Raw genomic sequence first — 22,145 nt, 5'->3', positions numbered from 1 at the left:
GGCTTTGGCTTACAACTGTCCTAAGAGTAAACAAGGTCCTTCTGCTGAAATGATCTTGGCTTTGGGTTCATTTGACCCCCTGATTATTGGATCAGAGCTATTCCCCAGAGAGAGAGGGGGGATAAAACCTTTGCCTCCTCTAGAGGGAATGCGACTGTCCGAAGACGGAGACCAGCTGCTCATCGTTTCCAATACCGGGCAGCTTCTTTTCCCTTTCTCCTTCGCTCACCTTTTCCTTGACCTGCTGTCAAACAGAATTCATTAAGGCAGCCCTGTGTCCATCTCCCCCCGCTCCCCCGCCGCCTTTCCGCCCCGCCCGCCGCGGCGGTCCTCCTCAGGAGCCGCGGCGTTCGCGGTTTTCTTGGCACGGCCACTTCCGACCGGGGGGGCAGTCGAGGAGGAAAGACGGGGATGGTCCCCATCTCTCCTCGGAGTTCCGCTGCTTCGACTCAGGGGCTTGACTGACGCTGCCGGGGGCGTGGAGCGAGCGGGGGTGGCGGTGGAAGCGTCTGCCTCCGCGGGGCTTTCTTGGAAACGATGTCCGAGTCGAAGGAAGAGCGCGCGTTCGGCTACATAGTGGAGCTGTTAGCAAAAGGCAAGGTAAAGCGAATTCCCTCTCGCCTCCCCGCCAACCCCCCCCCCCCTTCCTCGGCGCTTGTCGCCGGTAATTCGGCGTCCAATACAAAGTACGCCCCCCCCCCCCCGGGTGCCCCGTTCGCAGGTGCAAAGCAACTTCGGCTCAGGCTTGCGGGAATTAACCGACCAGCCGCGAGAAAGAGACTTTCCGAGGCGGCGGAGGGAGAAGCAGGCAGGCTTCCGCGAGCGGAGCTGCTTAACTGGAGCGACTGGACGGGCGGCTTTGTCCGCTCTCTGGAATCAAGTGTGAGTCGTAAGCCGCTACTCCGGGAGTCTAGGCTAGCTAGAGCACGCCGGGCTCTTGTTTATTTAACAGACCCAACGGCCGAGCTGGATTTCAAATCCTCCAGCGATTCTACGTTTAGGACTAGCTAGCTCCCGGGCTGTCTTCGCAGGACGTAGTTAAGCCACCAAGTAGTAGCCAATCACGCTTTAACCCAAGGGGTTTTGCGAACTCGGCCGTTTACAGCGAGTCCTCGATTTACGACCACAATCGAGCCCAACATTTATGTTGCTGAGTAAAATGTTGGTTGAGTGAGTTTTGTCTCGTATTGCGACTTTTCTAGCTACTGTTGTTAAGTGAATCACTGCAGTTGTTAAATTAGTAACACCGAATCTGGTTTTCCAATTGACTTTGCTTGTCATGAAGTCATATGAGGGGCTCCTAGGAGCCCGGGACACAGCAATATGAGTCAGTTACCAATCATTTTTGATGACATGATCATGAGGATGCTGCAATGGTCGTAAGTGTGAAAACTGGTCGCAAATCACTTTTTTCACTGCCGTGGTAACATGGAACAGTCACTAAATGAACTGTTGTAAGTCAAGGACTATCTGTACTTCGCGGTTCAGTGAATGTGGCATATAAAGCCTGAAATCTGGGTTAAACCATGATTCAGATAACCAGTAAGTATGACATGCAAAAACGGCTACTAGGTATTTGAAATAAGTCTCTTTGCTTGTATTAGCTTCCTTCGTACTAACAATTCATGCAAGTTGTTAAGCCAAGGTGTTAAATGAATCACAATTGGCTGGGTTTACAAGGGTACACTAAACTATGATGTAAAAACCAATCAAGGTCATTTTATGCAGTGCAGAGTTTGGTTAAGCACATGGTGAACTCAGTATGGTAGCAATTCCTGTCAGAACTCAACAAGTACTAGAGACAAAAGATGTTGAGATTGTATGATTAATGAATGATGTCATTAATTTGTTCTAAACTAGTTTCTCATTACTATAATTGATAATTTAATGGTCTGGGAATTAAAATAATAAAAATTAGAATGAAAACCAATTTATAGTTTGTTCTCCATGGTGATGTTCTGAATTATAGCAATTCCACAGGATGGTCGGTGAAACTTACTGCAAAGGTACAGCTGAAAGTGTAATGTGGATAATAAAATGCATAATCCCCATCCCAGGCTTTTACAGCTGAGCTGTTTCTACACCTGAAGCATCTCTATTGATTGCAACCAGGTTGCTTTAATCTTTGTTTTTAATCTTTTTTTTTCTATGTCACTTGGGGAAATTGTTGAAAGCAAAGATTTTAAAGTTGAGTAAATTAGATTTAGGAGCACAACACATTGAATAGTACTAAAACCTATTTCTGAATGACCATGTGTCTTATACTGTCTGATTTAGAAAGTAAAAGTTCTTTGGGATAAATGTATCTTTCACAGGGAGGTAAGATCTTCTACACTGGAGCTGTCTTCCAAATGTGTTGTGCAGTAATTCACATTCTACTTATTCAGCATAATCTATTATTGTAACCAAAACACACATGAAGGCCATAAATTTGAACAAGGAAGTGATAGATCCCTTGGATTGAATCTTGCCTGCATAACTTATGTTAACACCTTCTGGTATTTCTCATGGACACTACGATGGGATCCCATTAGTGATAAGTATCACTTGTTGTGATTGCTTCTGAAATGGCTGGGGGTGTGCTAGAACATAATATAAATCACTAAGAGGGATCTTGAAATGTGGGCATTTTAACAACCATACCAAAATACTTCCCTTCCCTGTGAGTAGTAGGAAAGTACAAATTGTGCTGTTCTCATTGCTAACCCTATTACGCCTCAATAATGAAGCCAGTCCGTAGTGTTTCCCTTATTGTTTTAAAATGGGATAAGTTAAAGGAATAGATTTTCCCTGGCTTTGTTCCTTTTTATAGTTTACCTGTGAATGGGAAAATTACTCTCCTTAATGTCAGGTGGAATTATGCAGTTAAATTGCTCAACTATAACTCATAAGTGTTACATGCCAAAACTATCAATCAGGCTATTTCTGAATATGAGTATGGTTTTCTTCTCAAAGAGTGCTAAACTCATGTCCAAAGATAGAATTGCAAGTAGCAGACAAAGAGTGATATGTGAAGAAATAAGTCCATAAATAACATTCTGATATAAATGGCTATGAACATCAGCATCGAGAAGCAGGCTGGGGAATAAAGTAGAATGGTTCTGCCCACTCCCAATTAAAAATTAAGTGCAAAACCATTGTCAACCATTGTTAACAGAATTAGCACAAACATTGTAATGCAGTCTTTTTGGTGATAGAACCGGTTCTGTTGCCCGATTTAAGTCCTTTGTGCAACACGTCGAGGTAAGCATTGGTCGCTTTTGTTAAACAGAAGCCTAGTGATCCTTCAAAAGAACACTAAAGTCATGTTTAAAAAATAGGGCTAGTAAAACCATGTAAAACCTTGAAAGTGGTTTGGAAAGTGGGTAGATGCCTCTGCCTATCCTGCAGCGTAATGCAAAAGGGCCAGAAGTCAGAGAGTAGGGAATGTAACTACAGCAGTCTGAAATGCCAGGAGTTGTGCACATCCCAAACTTTGACCATATCAACATGTTCATTTGTGTCTATAACAAAAACATTAGTGGTTGTTTCAGCTGCTATGCACTAAGCCAGTGGTTCTCAACCTGTGGGTCGGAACCCCTTTGGGGGTCAAACAATCCTTTCACAGGCGTCGCCTAAGACCATCGGAAAACACATATTTTCGATGGTCTTAGGAACCGAGGCACCAATTTTATGGTTGGGGGTCACCACAACATGAGGAACTGTATTAAAGGGTCGCAGCATTGGGAAGGTTGAGAAACACTGCACTAAGCCTTGCAGTGACTTAAAGCTGCAGATAAAAATTGACCAGAACCAGAGCTTCACTTAGGCACCAAACTGGAATCTGGCTACTTCATTTATAGGGAATATCCAATCTGAAAAATCCTGCTGTTAGGATTGAATTTTAAGTCATTTCACTACACATCCCTAATTGATCCATGTTTTGATTATAAGCAGAAATTAAATCTAGCTTTTTAAAAGTAATGAGTGCAAATGCTACATAATACAGACTTATGTTCTGGATAGTTTTAATATTTGTAGTAAGGCAGAATCTCCTTTCTTTTCATCTAGCATTCAGCACAGCTCAATGTCACTTTTAGGGTCATTGGGCAGCAATAGTTAAAAACATTTTCGATCTTCATATAATCTTGTGCACCTGATCTTCATTTAGTCATCCATCTAGAGAATGGAAAGAAACTGCACTAATTAAAATGAACTGATATAATGCTTAGGTAATTAACGCTTTAGGTTGAACTGTGTAGTATGATTGATGTCTTCTGAATTTAATTTGCATTGTAATGTAAATGTTGAAGAAGACTACAACAATTTGGTATGACAAAGAATTTGAAATGTGGCTAAAGCTTATGCTTGACCCAAGAAATTTAGTAAGCAGCTGTAAATATTCTGAGTTCCTTGTTTGAGTATCACAGCTGATTATTACAAATACATACATTCATTAATTTATCCAAATTTCTTGACAGGCTTGTACATTTTTCCATTACCTTGATCAGTTCTGTGCAAGCCCTAGCTCACTTCTAGAAAAGGGAAATGACTTGGATGATTGCATGAATTGCCCCTGTGTTTTCTTCTGTTCAGGAAAGCCAAAGGAGTTTTTGCTTTTTCATAGTGAGCAACAATGAAATATGAAAGAACCCTAGATTGATACCAGCAGAAAGCTAGAACAGTATAGAACAGGTTAGAACCTATTTGGAAATCAGTTCCAGGGAGATGGTGATAGGCAAGAAATACTACTCTATACCAAGGTTGTGCCTGTACAGAAATCTCCAGTGGACCATTCTAGCATAGTCAAAACTTCACAGCATTCTTTTTTGTGTATAAAGAATTTGGAGTATTCAGCAGCTTGCTCTAATCAGTTTTTATGGAACTTTTTAGTTTGGTTCAGTGGTTTGGAATTGTGCCAATTACATATGATACAAATCCAATAGCTGTAATTATGGCTTATCCAGTTATAATAGATTATGTTTCAAAGAGTCTTTCTCTGAAAAGGAGAATATCCTTTTCATGTGTTTACTGTTATTTTTTTAGCTAATAAAAGTTGAGATAAGTTCTGGCTTAGGTGACAAAGGGTGGTACAAAGCGTGGTACTAAATATATTTTTATCGAGGTGCTGTTCATTTCTTTTTCAATTCTTCTCCAGGTTGGATAATTTCCAACCAGTTTGAGATATTCTACTCCTGGGCAAAGTTCTAAATTCAAGGAGATGAATGGATGATATCAACTACCTAGATCAAGGGTGTCAAACTTGTGTTGTCGTCACGTGATGTATTTTCCCCCTTTGCTAAAACAGGGGTAGGCATGGCCAGCGCCTGTTGCATCTGGCCCATGGGCTGCGAGTTTGACACCCTGATCTAGATCCATTTTTCAGCCCTGGTTATGGATGCATTTGATACCTTGGGAAATTATCTACACTGGGGCCTTGGCAAAGATATGTGTGTCTACTGGGTCCTATAATATAAGCCCAATATATCTGAATAAAAGGGATTCTTTTTAAGGCTGGGATTCTTTCAAAAGAGCTGGCAGTCAGTCATCAAAGAGTGAAGCCTGGGAGATGTAATGTCAGACACAAAAATGTAAAAGATAGCACTGTTGATTAGAGGAGGGATCCCCAACCCCAGGTCCATGGATCAGCATTAGTCTGCAACATATAAGAAACTAGGCCACGTAAAAAAGTGAAGCCCCATCCATGGGATGCAGGCAGCACATGAAATCATGCCCCCTCCGGTCCATGGAAAAACCTCTTCATGGAACTGGTCCCTAGTGCCCAAAAGGTTGGGGGCTGCTGGATTAGAGTATCAGAATAGAGGGCAGTATATGTAGTTGGTGTAACATGTTTCTGCAAAAGGAGCTTTGATAACAAATCAAAACAATTTGATTAAAGAGGAATGGGACTGAGATAGAAGAAAAATGTGAGAATGACAACTGATAAAATGAAAGAGAAACTGCAAGAATAGTAAGTAATAATAAGATTCTCTAATATATGAGCTAATGTGGCATGGAAATATACTGAGCAGTGACTAACAGAAGGACTGACTAACAGAAGGATTGGATACTCAAACTCAAGGAAGAGAATTCTCCCAAAGTGACAGAAGGGGGAGGGAATTCCTACCTACATCAGCCTCAATAATGTTTTAAGTTGAGGTACAGAAAATATGAAATATGTAAAAAAAATTCAGATGTGCAAAATGAAGCTGAGCTCAAAAGGTGGTGGCAAAATACCTGGGGAATTGGTATCTGCAGAGAAACAGCTAGAAATAGTATAAGACAAATTCAGACAATCCAATAACATAATGAGTAGTGATGGGCACATTGAGGTAGTAATGAATAGGAGAGAAGATTCAGGAAAGAGGTCCAGAAAAATTGTTCAAGGGAAAAGTATATCTAGAAATTGGTGAGATCTTCGGTCTCAGGCTGTTGCTTGTAAATGTCAAATGCCTGTGTAATAAGATTAAGTTAATTCAGAATGAAATTCACTTTCTCATCAAAGAAAGTTTGGTGGCAATCAGGGGCTCTGTTCATGAGATGATGGACTGCGAATACTTATATTGTTGGGCTATATTAGGAAAATTGGCAATTTGGCTCCTGCTTTTTGTTTTATGAGACAAAAAGGCCATTCCTGACCTCCTTGACTATATATCTTGTCTGATCTTATGATCTCCTTACCTTATGGTGCTTGGAGATTTCAATTTCAAAGTCTTGGGATGAGATTCAAGCAGAGTTCAAGACTTTGTGATGTTCCTCACAAGCTTGGGTTTGTCAAAAGTAATTTGTATTATATAAACATTTCACTACATAGTGCTAAAAATAAAAGTAATTATTTAAATACATTGTATAGGCAACCATCTCACACAGTAACTGTACTTATTGGTCCCTTCCCATTATTTAGTTCACTTGGGATTCGTTGCTCTGGGGAAAGTCCATAATGCTGGAAAAGGTGTAAAGAAAGAGGAGAAGAGGATGAACAGCAGTAAGATGGATGGATCCAGTTACAGTAGTGATGAGTGGATTGCAGGGAGAATTGAAAGAACAGGTTACAAATAGATCATCATGGGAAAATCTATATGGTTGCTAGGTGGTGAAAACAATTCAATGACACATTAACAATGATTTTCCAATAGATATTATCTGTCCAGTGCATGTATTTCAGGTTGGGACATTCCAATTTTTTCCCCATGTGAAATTCAAGGAAATGCAAGAGCATTCTTGTTTTTCAGTAAAGGCACCATTTCTAGGGACCATCCTTTTACAAACATCTGGATAACCTCCCCTCTCTCTTGATCTTTTGAAAACTGACCTCTCTTAGAAAGACTTTTAATTTAAGATTTGCCACTGAATGCCCATTATAATTTAACTTGATTATAGTAATTTTTAAAGGACTTGACAGCTTTAAGAATTCTTTTTTAACCATGTGTTGGACATAATTAATTTGATTTTTTATTATAATCTCTTATAAATGCGACAGTAAAGTAAATCAATACATTTGTTATTCCCTGGAGCACCAGTCACTGGGAGAAAAGAGGAATACAAGTTTCAAAAAATAATAAATGTGAAGGATTCAATACCTTTGCTTAAGATTGAACTGAAGAAAGAGTTCAGTAGAATGCTCAAGTGATATGAAATCGATACAACTTGGAAACTTTTTCTAGCTAGTTAACATTTTGTCCTGTTTACATGCTGGTCCCAGGCAACAAAGAGTCTGGTACTTAACAATGTTTTTCCATCTTGGCAATTTTAAGATGTGTGGACTTCAACTCTCAGAATTCTCCAATCATCTTGGGAGATGAAAAATACTGAACTAGAAGTTAATTATGACCATTTGGAGGCTAATCTGCACATAAGCAGTAGTTTCATGTTACTAAGTGCTAAAAATGCTTTCTTTTGCAATGATAACAATAAGGGCTATAATAGGAAAAACTGTCTTCTTTCAGGAAATGATTCAGGACTTATAATAATGTTTCTGTCTAATTATGTTCTTCTTGAAAGGCTGAAAACTTGCATTCCTTTTAGAATAATTTTATTTATTGGCAGTAAACTTTATTTCACATTGTGGCACTGAAGTTTCACAATCTCCAAACAGCATATTATATGGGTGAGGTGGGGAGTGGGGGGCTGTGGAAGTCCCTAATAAGTTAGCGACAGCTTTATTAGCATTTCCATTTGGGCTTCCTATTATTCCCAAACACCATCTGTGGGAATATTGCTACACCCTCCTTCTTACTGATTGAGTCCACTTTTGAACTACTCAATATCAACCTTTATCAAGGCAATGCACAATTGGATTGTTCAAACTTGGCAATTTTAAGATGTTGGCAACTTTAAGAATTCTTGGAGTTGAAGTCCATACATCTTAAAAATGCCAAGTTTGAAATCATATTTGAAAGACTACCTTAGTTAGGCAAATATTTCATCAAATCAATCTGTGAAATCTTTTAAGTTAAGTAGCTGATGGTTGTTAAAAGTAAAGGTTTACGCTGTATAATCATGTCTTACTCTAGGGGTGGTGCTTATCTCAGTTTCTTAGCCAAAGTGGCCAGTGTTGTCTGAAGACACCCTTGTGGTCATCTGGCTATCATGACTGTATGCTGAGGCACAGGGAACACTGTTACCTTCCCACCGTACCTATTTATCTATTTGCATTGGCATGCTTTTGAATTGTTAGGTTTGCAGGAACTGGGGCAGCTCACCCCATCACATGGCACTGGGGTCTTGAATTGGGATCTCAGCTTTCCAGATGACAAGCTCAGCATCTTGAACCACTAAGCCATCATGCCCCCTTGATACTTATTAGGATTATTTTTTTCTAGTAATCTACCATTACTGCTGTTTTCATGTCATTCTGCCACAAAATGAAATAGTTTTTAAATAACCCAGAAATTTTTTTAAAAAAATCTAATCTTGAAAGAGCTTGATGTTAATCAGCGTGTCCTCATATCTCAAACTGAATTTCTCCATTTAAGACTCATAGGCTACCAGGGGTCTTTTCTGGAGTCATAGCTACTGTTTGAAGATCAGATACATTTGTGGCCCAGAGGGCCTTTCCACAGGTTCACCTTGGACACAGGTTGTTTCCTCCTTCCTCATGAGAGGTATTCATACACTAATCATCTGGTGACTAGATGATTAGGGTATGAATATTGCAATGCTGCTACATGGAGCTGCCCTTGAAGACCACCCAGAAACTAGACCTGTTTCAAAATGCAGTGGTGTGAGTAGTAGAGAGAACCTGTTGGCATTTCCAATATGTCATCACTGCCACACAAGCTGTACTGGTTATTAGTTGATTTTTGAGTGCAATTGTGCATCATGCTAGCTGGTGAATTCCTGGGAGTTTGAAGTTCACACATCTTAAAATGGTCAAGATTGAGAAACAATGCTCCAGAACATATAGTGTGTGTGTGTGTGTGTGTGTGTGTGTGTGTGTGAGAGAGAGAGAGAGAGAGAGAGAGAGAGAGAGAAGATTATAGATAGAAAAAGGGGATGTCCTATTGTACAAGATATTGTCCATCAGTTTCATGTGTTACCAAAAAGGGTTTTTTAAATGTCAAACTTTTCCCTTAATGGCAATTTATGTTGTCTCACTAAAGGAAACCTACTTTCATCTTTGTTTACATACTGCTTTTCTATGGTAAAAAATGTTCAAGATGGCTCACAATTATCCTACAGAACCATTGTCATTGGTTCCAAATAAGGATTCATTCTGATAACTTGCACACTTGAATAATAATGGATAGGAAAAGAATCTAGTCCAGTCTTTTTGTGAAAAGGTTAGTTTCTGTGCAAAAGAATAATTCTACTCTCATGAGGCCTATCAATTTTTATAGCAGAAGTATGTTCTGACAAATAGTCAGTGTTTACTCCAAGGTATTGAATAGGACTGAATCCTTGTCATATTTAATTCAATTCTTGGGGAATGAACCCCATTCAATACAATGCATCTTAATGACAGACTGTGAAGTCACGTATCTGCCCTGAAAATGGTTACACAGTCTGTGGTTTCCTGTGTTTGGTAGGCCAGAAGAGCACTTAAGTCTCTTTTCTTTGCCGACAGAAATACTCTTACTGTAATGCATTCATTTCAACAAAATCAATTAGTGTACATCTTCAAGAGCTCTGCTGAGTCAGAGCCACTTTGTTCCAATATAGATGAGGTGAAAAATGAATAAAGTGCTGCTCTTATGGTTAGATGTATGGTGTTAATATCCTTGGCTGTATTTTGCCGGTCAATACTATGGTTGCTTGTTAAAGATATTGCAATATTATTGTATATTTTTTGGTATAGTTATTCCAAAGAATGATATATATTTATTTCCTAATAAATATACTCTCTGACCCATTTTGATATTCTACAGTGTTAGAATTTCTAATTCCATTCAGTTTGAATCTGTAGCCAAAATGTTCTCTCCTTTTCCAGCAACCTACTGTGTAATTTGATGGGAAATAGGGAAGGAGTGAAAGAAAGTAGGAAATAATCAGAAAAAGAAAAAAAAGTGGAGGGTATGATGAAGGATGTATTCCTCCATCAAACTCTGGTCCCACTCAGGCAATGCATCCCCCAAAATGAGATTCAAGGAAGACCACGTTTCTCAAAGAAAATAGGCATGTTATTGAAACCAATTATTGTTTCAGAAGATTAATTTGTTAATTAAAATGACAGCATGGTTTCAGATAACAGCAACGTGTACTGTACTGTCATAATGCCCTTCCAACTTTGAGTTAAAGTGGGTGAAGAATGGCACCTGATCTAGGGAGCAGATCCAGATACCAACGTCACCCAGCTGCTCCATACTACCAATGTTCCTGTATACAATGCCAGGTGCTTGGTTGCTCAATTCAGTGCATGCTGTTCCTGCATGCATCTTATACCCTGCCTCAATGTGTTGGACTGCCTCTGAGGCCTCTCTGCGTAGCCAGCATCTTGGGACCTGCTGAATGTGGTAGATCCCTGTTCCTGTGAATTGGGTGCTTAGCGCCTGTTCTTACACTGTTATGATCAGTGCCATCTTTTAATCCATCCCTTTCCAGCCACTGGTAGGATTTCCCAATGTCTGCCACCTCAGGTATCTGTCCATTGTACGTGCCATGCAGAGTGCTCTCTTGCCATTACACTACTTCTGCTTGATCTTTCTCCCACATCTGCTGCTGCCTCAGGCAGTTTCAGCCGCTCATTAATGTGTGTGTGTGTATGCAAGGAATGAAGTTTTATGATGAGCCCCAAAGGTGCTTTTCCCAAATGCAACTGGACTTTGTTTTTTTCTTTGACAACATTTTGCTTCTTATTCAAGAACTTTAGTTCAGAACTGATGAAACTTCTTGAATGAGAAACTAAACATTTTCAAAGAAAAGACCACAACAAAAAAGTCCAGTTGGACTTTGGGAAAGCACCTTTGGAACAACCCATGATCTGGATGATTAAGAATCTCCATAGACTTACGATGAGTCCATTTTATATTTAAATGTTAGATCCATATATTCTTCCTAGTGTTTCCTTGTAACTATGGGAGTCTGCTTTTTGCTATTGTTCAAGTGAGTTTTGTTTCATTGGTTGTGTGAGGAATTGACCATCTGGCTTGTCATCTGAGCCTGGCATTGTGGGCTGAGTGTGTGTGACTGGCCCAAAATAATCCAGCTGGCATTTCTAGCCTGCTAATAAAAATAAAAATGTTATCACCTATTAGATGCTAAATTATTTTTAATTCACTATTCTTATTTTCTTTAAACAATGGCGGAATCGCTTTTGGTTATGCTTTAAGGGAAAGATCTTCCCTTAAAGATACCTGACTGCCACATAAGCGTAGCCAAACATTATTTTTGCTTTTGTTTATACACATCATTTGTCTTTATTCTGTCTCTGGTTCAAGGTCAGATAGCTTTCCTTTGATGGATATTTTCCCTCTTGTCACAAGCATCGAAAAGCAATCTCAAAGTTATAAAATATTTTAAGTATTGTCATATTGGAAGGAAATCAGGATTGCAATGACTTGAAGCAGGGTATGGATTAACAATGGATAGGATACCTTTTACGTTGGTAGTTTCTGCTGAATCAGGGATGGAAATCAGCCTGATAGTGAAGAATGGCCCTAAGATTTGAGGGGGGAGGAGCTGAATACAGGAAAAGAAAAATTATTTTAAATAAAGCTTTAGGTCAGATTCTTTGTTTTAATCAAACTTTTTTTAAAGTGAATTAAAGACATTTGATATAAAGAGAATTAATCTGAAGGTATTTACTTTCCCAAAGGTTTTGGCTTAGATTTAGTGCATTTGTAAATCATAGTTTATGGCCAGCGTAAACCCTCAGCCTTTGGCATAGTCATTCTCAACCCAACCTTCCTTATAAATTGTTTTATGGGAAAAATAGGTTTTGGACTGCATTTAAATATATTTAAAGGCCGAATGCATATTGTACAAACTTGTGCAACTACCATATTAAGAGTAACACTGCATGCAGTAAATGTGTTCCAGTTATCAAATCATGAGTAAAGCAGATATTTTATTTTCAGAGTTAAATTCCCCAGCTTAGTGCAATTCTTAAATTCTTACTTAGGCTAGGATAGGGAAACTGTTTTGATGCTCCTCATAAAGTAGTGTTGTGGAAACCCCAGGCCTGCAAAGGATAGCAAAGCCAATTCTCATAATTTGCTTTAGAAAAGAGTCAAAGCATCAGCCAGTTAAGATTAGTGCTTTTCCTGATTCTGCCCAAAGAAAAATTATACCGGTGCTCTGTATCGGAAAATTGTAAATCGGGTTAGTTCTTTCTGCGATTGTCGTTTCTAGACTAAAACTCCCATTTGCTTTGAAAACAATGCGTCCTTTTCCTCCTTTCTCCCCCCCTCTCGTCTTTTTGACCGTTGAGACAGAAATCCAGTTTACGCGCAGCCCTTGTGGCAACTGCTCTGACGGACTTCTTCCGAGGTTCCGTGAGGCTGGAAAACGGGTGGCAGCGATTTCGGTTCGAGCCCGGCTGAGAGGCATGGCCATCCCGACACCCTTCTCGAAAGGAATTATTATAGTCTCCTCCTGGTTCCCACCCACGGATGGGTCAGGGAGGGATCTCATTCTATAGCTTCTTCCCTCCCCCCGCTCCCTTCCTGGAAAAAGAAAGGTGGAGAAAACATCCTAACGGCGGCTCAACAAAGGTGCCAGGTGGCGCTGACGCTCCGCCCCCACATTGTGGCGTGGAGGCTGTTGCCAGGCAGGCCCCGCCCCCTTCCCCCTTTGCCCCACCTCCTTCCCGCCCACCCGCCCACCCGCCCGGTGCCGTAGTTTCCTAGGGGCAGCAGTGGCAGCTGCTGGGCGCCTCGTAGCCGCTTCGCGCGTGCTCTCTTGATCCCTTCCCTCGCGCCGCGCTCTCGGGAGGGGGAAGGGCGGACTCGACCGGTTCCGAGAGTCTGCGGAGAGGGCGAGAGAACCAGACTCGCGCGCCCCGGGCACCTCCGGGCTCAACCGTCCGGGACCGAAAGCGGCGTCAGTGGTAGTGACGATTCCAGGATGGAAGGGGACCGGCTGGAACCCGTCGTGAGTGTTCCTGAGAGGGAACTTACAGGCTGAGGAGACGGGAGGGTCGCCCCTCCCGAGGTGGGGCTTTAACGGGGCGGGTGGGGGGATCGTCATTTGAGAAGAAAGGGAAAGGATCTGAGGGTCCCACCCCCCCGACCTGTGGGGCTTTTGACCGTGGCTTCCTCCTCACCGTGGGGAGGAAGGGAGCCCGATCACTGCAGGCTGGCTCCCTTCTGTTTCTCCTCGTGGCTCCGCTGCAAAAGCAGAACTCTGGCAGCCTTTTCCGCTCCCTTCTCAGAAGAGATTGTGGTTGCCTTTTCAGCAGCCGGCTTGCCAAACAGCCTCACCCGTCCGTCCTTGCTTGAAGGCTGACTCTTCTCCCACCCCCTTGTTTGCTTTAAGTAAGACATAGGCTTGGAGCCTGGGGTGTTTCCTCACCAAAGCTTTGTGCAAACTCATAGTGTGTAATTGAGCGTTTGACGGACTCTATCCCAAGGAGGAGCCTCAGCTATTTCAGTCTTTGACAGTGACTTCTTTCAGACCTTTTAGGAATGTCTGCATTGTTGCAGATGTGATAGGAACAGTTTATTGGAGCTTGGCTAAGAGATCGAGTATGTTCATCCTTCATATTCTCTTGATCTAGGCTGGGCATGTGCAATCCATCTCCTAGCTTTTCATTGTGTGAAAGTATTGATGGTGGCTCAGTGGCTAAGATGCTGAGCTTGTTGATCAGAAAGGTCGGCGGTTCGAATCTCTAGCACCGCATAACCATTACTTGTCTCAGCTTCTGCCAACCTAGCAGTTTGAAAGCATGTAAAAATGCAAGTAGAAAAATAGGGACCACCTTTGGTAGGAAGGTAACAGCGTTCCGTGCACCTTCGGCGTTTAGTCCATGTGACCACGGAGACGTCTTTGGACAGCGCTGGCTCTTCAGCTTTGAAACAGAGATGAGCACCGCCCCCTAGAGTCGGGAACGACCAGCACATATGTGCAAGGGGAACATTTACCTTTTACATATTGACTAGAGAGGGTTAATCTTTTGGTCATGAATTGCTTTGCACAAACAAACAAGATGATTTCAGCCTTGCTTTCTAAAGCATAAATGCAGCCAAGTAGATGAATGTATGCAAAGGCGCTTGGGAAAATGAGAGGGAAATTGAGGCAAAAGTAGACTAGGTTCCACATTGTTACTCAAATTTTATTTGCATTACTGCAGCTGCATCACGTTTTCTCAAAGAGAACCAATGCAAATCAGAATATTGGACTACACTCTAATCTGCATGTAACCAGGATGTGGGAAACTGAAGTCGAAGCTGTTATTGATAAACAAACTGAAGTTGGGAAAAAAACAGCCACCGGAATTAGTAAACCAAAGATAATACCTACTTGTTCACTGCAATCCTTCAGGACTCTGTTCCAAAATTGCTTTTGTATAAACAGTCTGTACAGTAGTTTTTCAACCTGTAATGATTATTATTCATTTAGTTTATCTTCATCCTATGTACGGCTTCCCTGAAACCTTTAACTCCGCTCCTTCCGTCAGAAACTTAAAACCCACCTATTCCAGCTAGCCGGCTTGGCCTAATTCCACCTATCCCACCTCAGTCCTATTTCTAAATTTTTAAGATTGGTTTTAAGGTCTGTTTTTTAATTTTTATAAATTGTACAGGGGCTGTTTAATCTGATTTTTACTTATGTGTTTGATTGTTTATATGTTTTAAATTTATGCCTGTACACCGCCCCGAGTCCCTCCGGGGAGAGGGGGCGGTCTAGAAATTTAATAAATTATTATTATTAAATTATTAACCAATAATTTTCCAGAGATTAGATGGAAAAGAGGTTGGATTGTAGATGGTATTTTACATTAAGCCTTCCAGTAATTACTCAGAGCGAGTTTTTATAAATTTTGAAAAGCATAAATAAGAGTGCCTTGAACCACCGTAAAGGCCATGACAAAAGATATCAAGTCAGTCTAATGCATTCCAATACAATTTTTCTTGAGAACATTTTTACACTGTAGTAATATGTGTCCCAAATAGCTTTCTGGAGAAGTGATCCAGATTGGATATTGCGCCCAATGGTCTCAGAATGATTCAGGGTGTCTCTGCCTCTGTCTGTCTGTCTGTCTGTCTGTCTGTCTGTCTGTCTCTATACATACATACATACATACATACATACATACATACATACACACATATACATATATATATACATACATACATACATAATACACACACACACACACACAGGAAAAGACCCGAATACAACAAGACCAGCATACCTACACCCGTGAAAAATATATATATATATATATATATATATATATATATATATATATATATATATATATATATATATATATATATATATATATATATATATATATATATATATATATATATATATATATATATATATATATATATATTTTCACGGGTGTAGGTATGCTGGTCTTGTTGTATTCGGGTCTTTTCCTGTGTAAAATTGAGATTGTCTTGGCAACGTTTTGGTGAGGTCTCACTCGCCATCCTCAGGCTGGTTTTTTTGGCTAAACGTTGCCATGATACATTTGACATGTTAGTTGTTCAGCTCTAAAGCATACAAAGTAGATTTTAAAAAGGCATATTACTATATCTTCCAAAGTGAAAGATAACTATTTGTCCAAAGAAAACTTTATAAAATCCAACGTTTAACTCATTTTGTTTGCTTTTATCATTTAGGATATAAGCGTTAAGTCTTAATTTGCAAACAACTTTTGCAAACAATATTGTCAAACCATAGAAAGTAAAAGGGAGAGTCAATACCATAGGTCTTTAAGAAATGTCAGTTTAAATTATCAGTGGAAAATGATGTTTAAGCAGTGAAAATAACTATCATTTTTTATTGAGTGAATTTGAGTAAATAAATGAGATTTTGGTTTGTTTATATATTTTGCTTATATCAGAGCAAATACATTTTGAAAGATTAGATTGCAGATTGTGCTACTTCAAAATTCCTTTGAGAAAATGACCGTGTGACAAAAATGCATCTATCTTTCTCCATCATATTTTCAATTTGAACTGAAAAAGAACTGTGTCTCTAGTCAATATATTACAGAGTAACATGGAATACTATTTCTCTCATTTCCCTTTTTTCTTTGGATAAGTGGAAAGTGATTCCCCCCCCCTCCCCCGGATAATGAATAATTACTATTTCAAATCTTTGGTTCCTGAGTTTCTAAATTGACATTCCCAAAAGGCAAAGTACTGAATGTTGCAGAATACATCTCCTGATTTATTCAACCAGCTTATAACTTATTCTGACTGAACTGTAACTGGGACAAGCATCTTTTCTATCCATGTACTTTCTTCTTCAGAATCCTTTTGGAAAGGAGGCAAAGAAAATTGCCATATGCTTCATATGTATTTAAAGCACAGGCACTTCAATCTATGTAGTACTATTTTTAGAAGTAGAAAATACAATAATAAATTGGATAGGGTTTGTATTCTTTTGTTAAATATTTAGACTAAAATAGATTTTTAACAAACGACATTCTCATGTCTAAAGTGGTTTGATAAACTCTTAAGGTTTTTACTGCCATACCATGGTATCAATGTGAAAGTACAACTCTCAGAATCAAATACTGTTATATTGTTTGGGGCATTTGTTTTCTCTATAGTGTTATATTTATTTGCTTTTTTTCTTCAAAGGGTAAAAAAAAGCATGTAATATAATAAAAATAATGTATCATTTTTAGATTTTCTTTATCCTTGATTTGTTTTCAATACTTTTATTTATTAATTAAACGTTAATGCCGCCAAACTTGCCTAGGGGCAGCCCTTGGTTGGTTACAATCAATAAATACAACATGATTAAACATTAGAACAATAAATACAACACTAAACTCAAATTCAAATTGATAAAGATTTCAAATTGATTTGATTGGTTTCAAATTGACAAGGAAGGGAGCAAAATCACATAGGGGATGGGGTCATAATCTATTAATCACCACCACAATTACATGGCCCCACTGTATTGGGAGAACCAGGTCTTCAGGCCTATTTGTGTGTGTGCAGATCTCACCTTGCCAGAGAGGGGCACAATGTTCCAGAGGACAGGAGTCTCCTAAACATCCAACCAGCTGGAATTGTTTGATCGACAGTGTCTTCATACCCCTTCTGCCAGTGTGGGTGGGGAAGGCCAATCCCATTGGAGTAAGATGGTTCCCTTAGATAAGGGAATCAACTTGGACCCATGCCATGAAGGACTTTAAAGATGAGAATGCCTTGATCTAGAAGCAAACTGGCAACCAATACAATTCATAGTGGTATAACATGGGCCACCCTAGGGACACCAAGGATTGTCTGTGTGGATGCATTTTGCTCGTATTGTGAGTTCTGAATACTCTTCAAGGGTAGTCCCATATAGAGTGGTTTGCAGTAATGCAAGCATGAGATGAACAAGGCTTGAGTGACTGAGTGTAGGGGCTCCTGATTCAGGAAAAAGCACATAAGATGTATAACATTGTACATTTGGACGCTGTACCCCCTTCCACAACTAAAGATGTTAAAGTCCTGTATCTTGAAGCTCTACATACCCAAAGACACTTGGTCTTACCAAGGTTCATCCAAAATCTGTTGTCCCCCATCTAAACTCCCACAGCCTCCAGGCACTGTGAGTGGGCAGCAATAGCTTCATTTGAATCACCAAGGATGGAGATGTAAAGTTGACTATCATCAGCATACTGATGGTACCTCATCCCATGGTGATAGATGATATCACCTAATGGCTTCATTTATATGTTAAAAAGGAATGGAGACAATACTGAGACTTACAGCATGCTACAAAGGAGAAGCTGTGAACTGGACCACTCACTCCCTACAACACAATGACAAAGTAGCAACACTTGTGCATTGGAAGATCTGTAAGAAATATCATTTGCTTGCAAGCAAGAACTGGTGGGACAATAAAATAAAGTCATAGAAAATGAAGAAGCTAAATTGCTCTGGGACTGTAGAATTCAAGCAGATAGGCAATCACCACATAACATCTCAGACTTAACAGTTGTCAGTAAGAAAGACAAAAAAGTCTGGATAATGGCTATGGCAGTATCTGGAGACAGCGGAATAAAAGAGAAATAAATGGAGAAGATAACAAAATACAAAGACCTGCAAATAGAAATAGAATGACTGGCAAAAGTAAGCAAAGGTAAACCAATAATAATTATTAGGTGCAAAATGAAGCACCATTTGAACAATCAGCATTGACAAATTCACCATCAGTCAATTGCAAAAGGTAGCTTTACTTAGAATAGCTTATAACCTGTGACAATATCTGTAACTCCATCAAATACCTTTCCATCTACCTTTCCCAGGTCCTTGGAAAGGGCTCGATAGGTAGACAAAAATACCAAATCCTGTGTGAACATCTGGCTAATTGTGCAATGAACCATAATTATATACTATCTTGGATCATAAGATTAGAGTAGTTAACAAATATAGTAAATTAAACCTAGAAAAAATAGCAGAAATGTATATATGTTTAGTATACAGTACTAAATAATACTAAACACACACACACGTAAGATTCAATATTAACAGTACAAATGAATTACAAAATAGCTTTATTGCTTTTTGTCATATAATTCAATTACTTTTCCTTTTTTTCTTTCAGTTTAGCCATACTGTATTTATACATTTACTTTAAATAAACATAAATAATACATCGTGGAACATTTTCCTTGCTCAAAGTAAATTTTCACTAAACTCAAGAAATCAGCCTTCTTTCCAAGGCAGTTAATACATTTCCATACTGGTTGGAGTCCTACCCTCTACTTTCCTAGGTCATATTTTATATGTTATAATTCCCATTTCATTTTTATGTTTTTGCTCTTTATATATTTAGTATTTCATTTTTGACTGCAGTCTTTAGTTATTGTATGAACAACTATTTGTAGTGAAAATGATAGGTTATCTGGATTGCTGAATGTCAAAATAGCTATGTACAGCAGACAGTATTTAAATTTTAATTTCTTTTAATTACCTGACTGAAATAATGTTTTGGTTTTTTAAATAATTTTTTTATTTTATTTTTAATTTTCAAAACAAACACAACACAAAGAATCCTCCTTTTTTACATACTGTAGAAAGTGTATCAGTTGGTTACAAAAAACTTTCGTGCATCTTTTCCACAGTCATCAATCATAATTCATATTAACTCAAGTATTTTAACTCAGATATTTATACATATTACCATCATCATACCTCCATTTTCATTTGACTACAATTGTTTAAACGTCCATCATAAATATATCAAGATTTAAAACATAACCACATACTGGCATTTCATTTGCTATTTCTAAAATCATCCAATAACACTGAATCCTTATGGCCTATTCTAGCTAAACATCCATAATATCTAGTAACAAAAATTTCTAATCCTCCTTAGCAAATCACTGTTTACAATTTACATCCAGTTTAGTACCCATACATACTGTATATATTTTCCCTTGTATCATTATCCCTCCTTTATTTGACTGTATCCTGTATCATAACATTTCCCCCCCTTATAATCAAAATGTAACTAAATTTAACTTACGTAGTTCTTTTTTTATTAGCCTTTATATATAACCAAAAAGATTTCTAATCTTCCTTTCATGGGTACCATTCAAATATTCATATCTAATTATTACTTATCATAACAATACATATGTATATATTATTATCATTATCAATTATTTATTTGACTATATCTATTGTCACTAATTTTCACTAAGTTTAACTAGTTTTAAATTATGCACTTCCATCTATCAACCTGTATCTTTCCAGTAGCAAAACATTCTCATGTCTTCTGCCATTTGTGGTATCAGTCCTCTAATCCAGTGTTTTTCAACCTTTTTTGGGCAAAGGCACACTTGTTTCATGAAAAAAATCACGAGGCACACCACCATTAGAAAATGTTAAAAAAATTAACTCTGTGCCTATATTGACTATATTTTTAGTTTCAATAAACTCTGGCATTTGAAGCACGCAAGTCTTAAAGCTGTCAAGTTACAAGATCCTTGCATCCCTAACCCTTTAGGAAAAAAACCCCAAGGGGTCTTCAAACCTGATAGCTTGAAGACTTGTGGATTTCAACTCCCAGAATTCTGAGAATTGAAGTCCACCAAGGGCATCAATCATATTAGCCCAGGCAGGGATCTGCAAAATTGGCTCTTAAGACTGGTGGACTTCAACTCCCAGAATTCTGAGAGTTGAAGTCCACCAAGGGCATCAATCATATTAGCCCAGGCAGGGATCTGCAAAATTGGCTCGAAGACCTCCAAGGTCCCTTCCAACTCTGTTATTCTATAAGGTCGTTGCAAATTTGATGCAGGAGAAGTTTCTGACAAGTGGACCCCAAGAAGCGAGGAGGGAGCGACGGAGGCAAGGAGCTTCTCTCCCCCCCCCCGCAAAAATCTTATCAGGGAGCCGGCGGGCAGTAGCAAATTAGCTGATCACGCGGCGTGATCGGGTAATTTGCTACTGCCCGCCCGGCTCCCCGGTTAGATTTTTGCTGGGAGGAGGCGGGGGGGGGGAAGCTCCTTAGCCTCCGTTTCTTTTTCTGCCTCCTCGCTTCTCGTCATTCCACTTGTCAGAAACTTCTCTTGCATCAAATTTGCAACGACCTTATAGAATAACAGAGTTGGAAGGGACCTTGGAGGTCTTCTAGCCCCAAGAAGCGAGGAGGGAGAAAAAGAGACGGAGGCAAGGAGCTTCTCCCCCCCCCGCAAAAATCTTATCAGGGAGCCGGCGGGCAGTAGCAAATTAGCTGATCACGCGGCTTGATCGGCTAATTTGCTACTGCCCGCCCGGCTCCCCGGTTAGATTTTTGCTGGGAGGGGGCGGGGGGGAAGCTCCTTGCCTCCGTCTCTTTTTCTCCCTCCTCGCTTCCCGTCCCCGTCTGGACCAATCACAGCCCGGACATCAGAAAAGTGGAATTTTTCAATTTTTCCCACGGCACACCAGGCAACATCTCGCGGCACACTAGTGTGCCGCGGAACAGTGGTTGAAAAACACTGCTCTAATCATCTCCTTAATCAAATTTGTATGGACTCCTCTTAGCAACGCATTGCTTATTAAGTCTCTCATGTAATTTCGATGCCCTTCTTCTGTTTCCTTAATCAGCTTATCTTTAATTGTCGGTAGTGTTATCAATGATGTTGCTAATAAAATTTCTCTCTTTAAATCCATACATTCTTTTGTTTTTTTTCTTCTTCTTCTGTATCTTGCCATCTGGGGAGGAGTTCCCCTCCATTTAATTCCTCTTTCAGTGTTCCACTCTTTCCATTTCCAGACACAAACCAATCACCATAGATATCAGCGGATTTAATTTCTTTATGGTCATTTTCCTCTTCGGTTTTTAGGACTCTAACCTCCACTTTTTCTACTTGATAAACATCTCCAACTTCTTCATCATATTTTACTGTTAGATGCTCTAGGTTTTCCAACTTCTTCTCCATTCTCTCAAATGTATTTGATAATTTCTGAATTTCTAACAATATCTTTTGCAGGCTTAAAATTTCTTTCTGCTGTTGAAGTTGTGCCATTATCTCCAGCTGACAAACACTGCTTCTCTGGCTTAGGAGATTTTTTACAAGATTAAACATAAATTCACAATAAGGTCTTATTTTCACT

The 22,145-nt window shown here is 39.4% G+C and overlaps 1 protein-coding gene across 5 annotated transcripts in view; it reads left to right on the top strand.

Moving 5' to 3' along the window:
• Positions 1-283: 283 nt before the first annotated feature.
• The window catches only part of TRIM36 (tripartite motif containing 36), a 50,811-nt gene continuing 28,949 nt past the window's right edge, over positions 284-22,145 (top strand). Inside the window, exon 1 of one of the 5 annotated variants that reach the window (XM_081940682.1) lies at positions 284-600. In XM_081940682.1, the coding sequence (XP_081796808.1) occupies positions 538-600 (63 nt within the window). In that variant the 5' untranslated portion in view covers positions 284-537. Of the gene's footprint in view, positions 601-703; positions 883-1,034; positions 1,171-13,272; positions 13,510-22,145 lie in introns of those variants that run through there. The other 4 variants (XM_081940684.1, XM_081940686.1, XM_081940685.1 and 1 more) reach the window with 4 other exon arrangements.

The sequence above is a fragment of the Natrix helvetica genome, assembly GCF_964273705.1.
Source record: "Natrix helvetica genome assembly, chromosome: 2".
Classification (NCBI taxonomy): domain Eukaryota; kingdom Metazoa; phylum Chordata; class Lepidosauria; order Squamata; family Natricidae; genus Natrix; species Natrix helvetica.
The sequence above is the reverse complement of the archived record's forward strand: the minus strand, read 5'-3'. Positions and strand labels throughout refer to the sequence as shown.